This window comes from Benincasa hispida, chromosome 7, assembly GCF_009727055.1.
Source record: "Benincasa hispida cultivar B227 chromosome 7, ASM972705v1, whole genome shotgun sequence".
In the NCBI taxonomy this organism is placed as follows: domain Eukaryota; kingdom Viridiplantae; phylum Streptophyta; class Magnoliopsida; order Cucurbitales; family Cucurbitaceae; genus Benincasa; species Benincasa hispida.
Genome location: NC_052355.1, coordinates 41,329,784 through 41,340,872, shown reverse-complemented (window position 1 = coordinate 41,340,872; position 11,089 = coordinate 41,329,784). Strand labels below are relative to the sequence as shown.

General features: G+C 35.8%; 2 protein-coding genes across 2 annotated transcripts; one reads left to right on the top strand and one right to left on the bottom strand.

The window, feature by feature from the left end:
• Positions 1-1,627: 1,627 nt before the first annotated feature.
• LOC120082201 (probable galacturonosyltransferase-like 3) lies at positions 1,628-3,503 on the bottom strand. Its single transcript, XM_039037473.1, has one exon. The coding sequence runs from the start codon at positions 2,974-2,976 to the stop codon at positions 1,978-1,980; it is 999 nt and encodes a 332-aa protein (XP_038893401.1). The 5' UTR covers positions 2,977-3,503; the 3' UTR covers positions 1,628-1,977.
• A 628-nt stretch (positions 3,504-4,131) lies between these two features.
• On the top strand, positions 4,132-4,455 carry LOC120081093. Its single transcript, XM_039035772.1, has one exon. The coding sequence runs from the start codon at positions 4,132-4,134 to the stop codon at positions 4,453-4,455; it is 324 nt and encodes a 107-aa protein (XP_038891700.1).
• Positions 4,456-11,089: the final 6,634 nt, after the last annotated feature.

Genomic DNA, 11,089 nt, shown 5'->3' with positions numbered 1-11,089 from the left:
GGATGATATGCATTGATTTCCTAGTGGGAACAACAAGCCTATATAAGCACAATGACAATGAAACGAAAATAGTATAGATGTCTACTAAAATCTAAGTGTACGTGTAATGCGTTAGAAGTTTTTTCTTTAATTTATGCTAAATATTTCTCAATGCAGATGCCACACTTATCCTATCTTTAGGTTGCATGCGTTAGTTAAAATGAACAGGTAAATGACATGAATAATTTTCTCTCTAGAATTACTCACACCCTAGCTTGATGCATTCAACAAGTAATTAATTTCTCAAGTAACTAATTGTTTTTTCACTTCAATCAATTGATCATGTGGATTCAAGCAAAAAATTTATGCACTTATCAAGCCAGAAGATTCACATACACAAACAACTTAGAAAAATTAACAGACGAAGATGTGAATAATGGTTGAGATTGAGATTGAATTAAAGAAATAAATTTTGATACATATAATCTTAGTTCAATCAAGTGGGATAGTGAATAAGAATGCAAAGTAAAAGGAAGAAGTCAAGCCACAAGGTTTAATTTCTTGTCCACTTTGACTTGTTTTTATCCTTGTTGTTGCCAACTCGGTGAAAGGGTTGAAGGAGATCTCTCTTTCGAGCTTCTCTCTAGCAGCACCTTATTACCAACAGTGGAGAATGATTATCGTCCCTCTTATTTCTTGCTTACAATTGGCAGAGGTGAAAAACAAAAAATGGCTAACTTCCCACTCTTTGCAAGCAACATCTCTTTATATAGGCAATTTGAATAGTCACTTGGTGATGTGATTGCATTAAATTCCATACCCTGAGACAGTCATATGCCATTCTTCCTTGATCAGACGTTGCCAGTCAGATGCCCATGCTTGTAAGTTATGATTTTGGAGTTATTTATTAACTTGCCAGTCAGATTGCCTTTCTTGACAATTTACAATCTCTGATACCAATTTATAATGTAAAACACATGGAGTTATTTATTAAAAAAAAAAAAAAAAAACCATCTCACCTTACAAGTTTCTTCATCATTTTAACATGTAGATTTCAGGATTTTGTCCACATTCAGTCAAGAGAAGATCAAGGATATGAAGCCATGCTATAGTTTGAAGTCCAAAAGCAGTAATTCTATTCACGATCTTGAAGAAGATTACAAAAATAACCAGATGAGTTTTTACTTTTCACACTCTCTGTTTTTATGCTCCTCTCTTTGCTTTTCAATTATGATTTTGGAGAAGATTATAAAAATAATCAGACGAATTTTTATTTTTCACACTCTCTATTGTTATATTTATCTCTCTTGGCTTTTCAATTTTGATTTTACTTGCCCTTTGTAGTTGATAATTTTTTTCAACTATTTACAATAGAATTTATAACTGATTTTTATTTCAAAATAGAGAAGAAATTAAGCTTGTATCTCTTCCTGCACTCTCAAAGAGCCTTGAATTTTTCAATTTTACTTTTACTAGAAGAATCAATTATATCCTGAACTTAATGAGTCTTATCATCAAGTTGCACCAACTTTCATTCTAATTCTTCAATGGTCAAGAAAACAAAATTTCTAACTAATTCATCTAGTAGAGAGGCAAAAAAAAAACAAAAGAAATGAATCAAGTGACACGCAGAATACACATTTCAAAGTAGATAACACACAAATTATCATAGTCTAAAATGTTTGTTGTTCAATACCCACTTTATAATCGTTGCACTAAAAAAAAAACCCTATAATTGCAGTCGATTATACTCGGCTGATTCAATCTAAATTTCATCACAATGAACGTTAACCTAAAAAGTTTAAAAAATTTGTTGCTTGTTGAGGGAAAAAAAAATAAAAGAAAAAACGAATCCATTTTTACATTGTTGAAGGCTGTAGCCCGGCCCAGAATACAACCAACCCAAACAGGCCCACACCCCCTTCGCTTCAACCATGGGCTCAGCTTAAAGCACCGTCACCGGCGGCAGTGATGGCGACCTCTTTCCTTCCGGCGATTTCAATTGTCAGAAAACAGAGAGGAATAACGAGAAAGATCATAAGGAGCCCATAAACTATCTAGTGGACAAGGCTTCTTAGCATCTAATCTCAGCCATGGCTTCCCTTTTCCACTCCAATGGAGTAAACTGGCCGGACCAGGATGAAGATCCCTACAAACCCCTTTCAAATTATCCCCACCCAACCCATGTTGGTTCCATCGATGCTCAACTCCTTCAACATCCCCAGCAAAAACCAGCAAAAATGGAGGCAACGATCCCAGCTCATAAATTCTGTTCCTCTTCTGAATCCTCATCCATTTTTCCAGCCTCTCCGTGTATTTCCCTTCCCTCCATTTTCCCAAATCGATCACCATCACCCCCGTGTTGAAATAACACGGTTTCCGCCCCTCAAACGCCGCCGCATATTCTGAATTCCAGAATTTCGGCGTGAAGTAATTCGTGAAATTCGCATGGCAATACTCCGGCGCTCCCAGCACGTGATTCCCTAAATTGATCTTCCACAGTTTCGCCACGTCGTCCACCACCACCAGATCTGAATCGAAGTAGATGATTCGATTAACGGTGAGTGGTAATAGTTCTGCCAGGTACATTCTCGCGTAATTCAGTGGCTGATCTAGGGCTCGTCGAACCGAGTAGGTGATTTTTCCTCTTACTAGATTTGAATCGAAATGGTAGAGATGGAAGTTCAGGTAGGGGAATGTGGTGGTGATGATGCGCCGGAGCTCTAATCGCCGGTGCGTGACGATGAAGTGGAACACTATGTTTTCCGGGCAGGCTGAATGCTGAAGTACGGAAAATACTCCGGCTATCGATCCTCGGAGATAGGTAGCGTCTAAAGTCATGGCGATGTGGATAACAGAAGGCTTCGTTGTCCGGCGACATTCCCGACCGTTTTGGAATGCCGGCGCTTCTCTGAATACCGGAAACTCGCCGGAGACCACCGTCGACGGAAACCGTGCAGTTACGGCGAGGAAGAAGAGTAAAACCAGGAAGGCCATTAGGGCAATTTTTTGGGGGAGGCGGAGAAGGAAGACGAAGCATTTGAGAAGAAGAGAGGGGTAAAATTGGAAATTAGGGGTAATTTACTTTTTGGTGGGGCCGGAATATTAAACGGACAAATGAAGCCAGGCTGGAAATTGAAATGACTTCATTTCATCGCCGTGACTGTGGTCGGGGTTTTAAATCGTGTGGACGTGCCTAAATACAACTTTCATTAATAGCCGTACGATAGGTGGGATACGAAATGAACGGGTGCGATGAAAAGAAATTTGACCTGCTTTGACTAAACAGTTGACTTATGATAGACCCAAATCATGAGTGTGTTAATCAAACGGCAGTAGATTGAGGCCGTTGGATTGAAGGGCGGTGATGAATTAATTAATTGAGGGGCCCACACAGGATAATATTTAATTAATTGATTCGTGACTACTTGCTTGTAGCAGCACTACCTCCCGTGCTTTAATTGGGGACAATATGTAATTGCTATCGCAATTGGGTGAGGATTTTTCGAATTTAATTTAATATTAACGTCTGTCCTTATTAATGTTTTCTTTCTGGTGTTCTAAATTCATCCAATTATTGAAATGCTTTTCATTACTTTTTTTTTTTTTTCTTTCCCTTTGTCTTTATTGCAATTTTAGAAGTTATTTGGGAAGCTGGTACTAAATCATAATCTTTGTGAATTTGATATCCATAGAGTTTGTTGTCTGGAATAAGGAACCTTGCGAATGTTGAAGACTGTGTTCGACATTGTTTGGGTGCAGATTAGGTCGGTTTTCTTTACCCAAAAAAAATAAAAAAATGGATGAAATTTAATCTCTATTTTTTAATTTGATAATTTATTCTGACTCTTTGTTGAATGGAGACATTATCAACCAATTATTACACCAGAATAACTCTTATTCTTATAATAATTAGTTACTATTTTTTTATCAAGAAGAAATTGTTAAATAAAAATGGTGACTAATTATTATAAGAATAAGACTTCTTCTGGTTGAACATGCTTCGGTGGTTTTTATTTAAAATCATTAAAGCATCGTTGCAAAATTAGTTGTCACATATGGTACATTAAAATTTTGCTAGACTTGATTGGATTTAAAGGGTTATGCATGTCATTAATATAAATAATTTGTATCATCTCAGCAAACTTCATAATGACTAGCGCTACAATCAATCTGCTAAGTGTCGATAAATTAACTAGTGATAACCACACTACATTGAAAAACACGATTAACATTGTACTTATCATTGACAACCTTAGGTTTGTCCAACTTGAGGAGTGTCCTCAAGTTCCCTTTGCTGATGCACCTCAAAATATTCGGGATCCATATGAGAGGTGGATAAAGGCAAACGAGAAGGCAAGAGTGTACATTCTTACGAGCTTGACTAAAGTTTTGGCAAAGAAACATGAATCCATGGTCACTACATGCGAGATTATGGATTCATCACAAGAGATGTTTGGACAACCATCATCATAGATCAAGCATGATGCTTTGAAGTTCATTTTCAACGTCCGTATGAATGAGGGGACCTCAGTGCGAGAACAAGTTCTCAATATGATAGTCCACTTCAACGTGGCTGAAATGAATGGGACCGTCATTGATGAGGTCAATCAAGTTAGCTTTAGTCTGGAATTTTTACTAAAGAGTTTCCTACAATTACTTAGTAATGTTGTTATGAACAAACTAGACTACACACTATTCACTCTCCTTAATGAATTATAGACTTTTGAGTTCCTGATGAAAGTCAAAGGACAAAAAGGAGAGGCAAAGTTCCACAGAGATTCGACCTTTAGAACTAAGTCTGTGTCTTCTTCATCTGGCACCAAGAAGTGGAAGAAGGAGAAGGCTGGTCAAAAGAATAAAGTTAACCCTATTACAGCCCAGAAGGGCAAGAAGACCAAGGTTACCAAAGGAAATTGTTTCCTCTACAACCAAGAGGGACACTGGAAACGAAATTGTCCTAAGTATTTGGTAGAGAAGAAGAAGGTTAAACAAGGTAAATATGACTTACTGATTTTGGATACTTTTATTGTGGAGAATGATGATTTAGCCTGGATAATTGATTTAAGGACCACTAATCACGCTTGTTCTTCTTTTCAAGGAATTAGTTCATGGCAGTAGCTTGGGACTGGTGAGATGACCATACATTTTGGAACAAGATAGGTCGTGTCAGTAATGGCAGTAGGAAGCGTGAAATTACTCTTCCATAATTTTTTTCTTATTTTAAAGAATATTTATGTAGTTCCTGGTTTGAAAAGGAACCTGATTTCTATACAAAGTTTGTTAGAACAACAATACGTTGTTTCTTTTTATGTAAATAAATCGTTTATTATATAAAAAAAATGGTGTTCGAATTTGTTATGCAAACTTAGAGAGTAATTTATATGTGTTATGGTCGTTAGCATCTAAAGCGCTTCTAAATACTGAAATGTTCAAAATACAATAACTCAATATAAAAGATAAAAGATTTCTCGTAAATAAATGCATATCTTTGGCATCTAAGATTAGGTCACATAGATCTCAATAGAATTGAAAGATTGATTAAGATTGGATTTCTAAGAAAATTAGAAGAAAACTTTTTACTTGTATGTGAGTCATGCCTTGCAGGCAAAATGACAAAAATACTTTTTACCGGAAAAGGTTATAGAGCTAAAGATCCCTTAGAACTTATACATTCAGACCTCTGTAGTCTTATGAATATTAAGACAAGAGAAGGATTTGAATATTTCATCTCTTTCATATATGATTATTCAAGATATGGGTATCTTCATCTAATGCAACACAAGTCTGAAGCCTTTGAAAAGTTCAAGGAGTGTAAAGCCAAAGTTGTGAATTCAATAGGTAAGACTATTAAAACACTTTGATCAGATCGAGGTAGAGAGTATATGGATTTAAGATCCTAGAACTATATGATAGAACATGGAATCGCATCTCAACTCTTAGCACCTGATATACCTCAGCAAAATGGTGTATCGGAAAGGGGAAATAAAACCTTGTTGTTTCTAATGAGCTATGCTCAGTTACCTAATTCATTTGGGGTTATGCATTAGTGACTGCAACTTATATTTCAAACAATGTTCCATCTAAAAGTGTTTCTAAAACTCCTTTGGAATTATGGAGAAGTTGTAAAGATAGTTTACGAAACTTCAAGATTTGGGGTTGTCTAACATATGTGCCTAAGGCAAATTCAAAGAAATTTGAATCAAGTTAAAAATTATGCTTATTTGTAGGCTATCCCAAGGAAACGAGAGGTGGTTACTTCAATGATCATAAAGAAAATAAAGTATTTGTATCAACAAGTGCTACATTTTTTTAAGAGGACCACATTAGGGAGCATAAACCACACAGTAAAATCGTGTTGAATGAGCTTTATAATGAAACTATTGAAACTTCAATAAGAGTTATCGAAAAGGCTGGTACATCAACAAAACAAATTTATGTTTCTTCATCTAGTCTAGCACATCCGCCTCAATAGTTGAGGATGCCTCGATGTAGTAGGAGGGTTCTGAACCAACTTGCTCGCTATATGGGTTTAACTGAAACCCTAGCTGTCATATTAGATGACGATGTTGAGGATCCATTGACTTATAACTGCGCAATGAATGATGTGGACAAAGATGAATGGGTTAAGGCTATGGATCTCGAAATGGAATTTATGTACTTTAATTCTATATGGGATCTTGTAGATCAACTTGATAGGGTAAAACCTATAGGTTGTGAATGGATCTACAAAAGGAAAAGAGATGGTATAGATCTTCAAGGCTAGACTGATGGCAAAGGGTTATATCCAAGTTGAGGAAGTGCATTATGAAGGATCTTTCTCACTTTTTCCATGCTTAAGTCTATCTGAATATTCTTGTCCATTCCACGTATTATGACTATAAGAATGGCAAATGGACATCAAAACTGCCTTTTTGAATGGTAATCTTGAAGAGATCATTTACATGCAACAACCAGAAAAATTCATCAAACAAGGTCAAGAGCAAATGATTTGCAAGCTTAACTAGTCCATTTATGGATTGAAACAATCATCTCGAACTTGGAATATAGGATTTGATACTGCGATCAAGTCTTATGGCTTTTACCAAAATGTTGATGAACATTCTGTCTATAAGAAGATCATCAACAGATCAGTAGCTTTCTTAGTGTTGTATATGGATGATATCCTACTCATTGAAAATAATGTAGGTCTACTAACGGATGTAAAGAACCGGCTAGCCGCCCAATTCCAAATGAAAATTTTGGATGAGGTACAGTTTGTTCTAAGGATCCAAACCATTAGAGATCGCAAGAATAAAACATTGGCCTTGTCTCAAGATTGTATATTGATAAAATGTTTGTCAGATATTCAATGCACAATTTTAATAGGGGATTATTACCTTTCAGGCATGGAATTATCTTGTCTAAGGAACAATGTCCCAAGACTCCTAAAGAGGTTGAGGAAATGAGACTGACTCTCTATGCATCGGCTGTGAGCAACCTAATGTATGACATGTTGTGTACAAGGCTTGACATTTGCTATGTAGTAGGGATCGTCAGTAGATATCAGTCTAACCTAGAATTCTATCACTGGTCTACAGTTAAGATCATCCTTAAGTATCTAGGGACTACATGTTTGTGATGGAGCTGAGGATCAATGTTCACCCATATAGGATTTACTGACTCAAATTTTTCGACTGATAGGAATTCTAGTAAATCCACATCAGGGTCAGTGTTCACTCTTAACGGAGGAGTTATAGTCTGGTGAAGCATAAAGAAAGTTAATGATTTCTTCACCAAATCAATCGGTTTTTTCCTTCGGCATTGGGGTGGAACTTTCGGGCCTAAAATGAAGGGTCACACTTACGAGAAATTGTTAAGCTAGTTAATGATTTCTTGACCAAATCAATGATGACTAATTGTTATGAGAATAAGAGTTATTCTGGTGTAATAATTAGTTGAGAATGTCTTGGTTTAGTGAAGGGACAACTGACTACCCTTCGGTAGCTTTTGTCCTAAATCACTTTAGTATCATTGCAAAAATTAGATGCTAAATGGGGTTGATTTAGTTTTTGCTAAATTTGATTGGATGTTTTAGAGTTACGCTAAAATCTAATGTAGATCAATTTGTTTCTTTTTAGCAAAAAAGTCAAATTGTTTTTTTTTTTTTTATTTGCCTCTAGAAATTTGTCTGGTTTTAATTATACAACTTGGAAAGATTCAATTAAAACTTTTTTCGTGGTTAATGACCTCAACATCGTCTTGACTGAGGATAGTCCTCAAGTCCTAACCCCTGATGCAAGATAAAATATTTGTGATGCATACAAAATGTGGACGAAGGCTAATAATAAAGCCTGAGTATACATTTTAGCAAGTATATCTGATGCCTTAGCCAAAAGATTTGAGAGTATGATCACTGCACATCAGGTCATGTAATCAATGCAAGAATTTGAGCAAAATTTCTCACAATTCAAGCAAAATGGGGTTGATGATGATGAAACCAGAATTGTCAACTCCCTAGATAAACTCCAGTCCATATTGAATGTCAAGGGACAAATAGAAAAGGAAAATGTTGCTAAATCTAGTGAAGTTGATCAACGAAGGTTGTCCTCTGAGATGAAACTTGGAGTTTATGATATGAGTTATATAGTTGATCCCACTACTCTTCAAAAAAGAAAGAACTCTGAAGAAAATAAATTTGATTTATTTGTCTTGAAGGTGTGCTTAGTAGAGAAGGATGACTCTACCTGGATAGTTGATTCAGGAGTTACTAATCACTTATGTTCTTCCTATCAGGGATTTAATTCCTAAAGACAATTAGTAGCTGGAGAGATGACTCTCAAAGTCGGTACTGGTGAGGCTAATTCAGCTATTGCTATAAGCAGACTCAAGTTATTTTTGGACAAGAAACGATATATGTTATTGGAGATGTATATGTAGTTTCTAATATCAAGAGGAACTTAATTTCTAATTTTTGTCTGATTAAACAAAAGTATTCTCTATCCTTCTCTAAAAATAAAGTGTTTATTTTTAAGAATGGAATGGAACTAGGCTTGGTTCAATGGAGAGTAACTTATATGTACTAAGGTCGTTAGTTGCAAAAGTCGTGCTAAATACTGAAATGTTCAAAACGACAACAACTATTAAAAGACTGAGAGTTTCTGGCATCTAAGGTTAGGTCACATTAATCTTAATAGGATTGAGAGATTAGTGAAAAGTGGACTTCTAAATGGTTTAGAAGAAAACTCTTTACCTATTTATGAGTCATGTCTTGAAGACAAAATGACAAAACGACCTTTTACTGGAAAAGGTTATAGAGCCAAAAAGACCTTGGAGCTTAAACATTCAGATCTCTGTGACCCGATGAATGTAAGAGCATGAGAAGAGGTATGAATATTTCATCTCATTCATAGATGATTATTCCAGATACGGGTATCTATACCTAATGCAACATAAGTCTGAAGCACTTAAAAAGTTCAAGGAGTATAAGACTGAAAGTTAAAAACTTGTTAGATAAAAAGATAAAAACACTAGATCTGATCGTGGTGGAGAGTATATGGACTTAAGATTCCAAAACTATATGATCGAACATGGAATTACTGCCCAACTCTCAGCCCCTAGTGCACCTCAACACAATGGTATATCGGAATGGAGAAACAAAACCCTGTTGGACATGGTTTGATCTATGATGATCTATGATAAACTTCTTGACTCATTTTGGGGATATGCAATAGAGACTACTGTTTATATTTTGAACAACGTTCCTTCAAAGAGTATTTTTTAAACACCTTTTGATTTATGGAAAGGTCGTAAAGGTAGTTTATGCCACTTCAGAATTTAGGGATGTACAGCCCATGTGCTAATGGCAAACCCCAAAAAGTTGGAACCTCGTTTAAAAGTATAACTATTTGTAGGCTACTCCAAGGAAACAAGAGGTGGGTACTTCTTTGATCAAAGTGAGAATAAAGTGTTTGTATCGACAAATATTACCTTCTTGGGAGAAGACCACATGAGGGATCATAACCCATAAAGCAAAATTGTTTTAAGTGAAATTTCTAATGAATCTACTGAGACTTCAACAAGGGTTGTTGAAGGAGCTAATACATCAACAAGGGTTATTGATATTGGTTCATCTAGTCATTCACATTCATCTCAAGAGTTGAGATTGCCTCGATGTAGTAGGAGGGTTATGAACCCACCTGTACGCTACATAGGTTTAAAGAAACCCAAGAAATTATAGTTGGTGATCGTGTTGAAGATCCATTGTTTTATAAACGAGCAATGGAAGATGCTGATAAGGATGAATGGATTAAAGCCATGAATCGAGAAATGGAGTCTATGTGCTTCATTTCTATCTATAAGCTTTTAGATCAACCTAATGGAGTAAAATCTATAGGTTGTAAATGGATCTACAAAAGAAAAAGAGGTGTAGATGTAAAGGTACAAACCTTTAAAGCTAGACTTATGGCAAAGGGTTATACCCAGGTTGAGGAAATGAACTATAAAGAAACTTTCTCACCTGTTGTCATGTTAAAATCTAGTAGAATTCTCTTATCCATAGTCGAATATTATGACGATGAAATATGAAAAATGGATGTCAAGACTGCTTTTTTGAATGGTAGTCTTGAAGAGACCATCTACATAAATCAACTAGAAGGATTCATTGAACAAAATCAAGAGCAAAATATTTGCAAGCTTAATTGGCCTTTTTATGGACTGAATAAGCATCTTGATCTTGGAATATAAGATTTAGCCCTACGATAAAATCTTATGGCTTTGGTCAGAATGTTGATGAACCTTGTGTTTACAAGAAAATCATTAACTCATTACTTTCCTCATACTATAGGTGAATGATATCTTACTCATTGGGAATGATGTAGGTTTTCTGATTGATGTAAAGAAATGGTTGGTCACCCAATTCCAAATGAAAGATTTGGGAGAGACACAATTTGTTCTAGGGATCTAGATCATCAGGGATCGTTAGAAAAAAAGGTTGGCCGTGTCTCAAGCATCGTATATTGACAAGATGCTTATCAGATATTCGATGCACAACTCCAAGACGGGTTTATTACCTTTTAGGCATAGAATTGTATTGTCTAAGAAGTAGTGTCCTAAGAATCCTAAAGAAGTT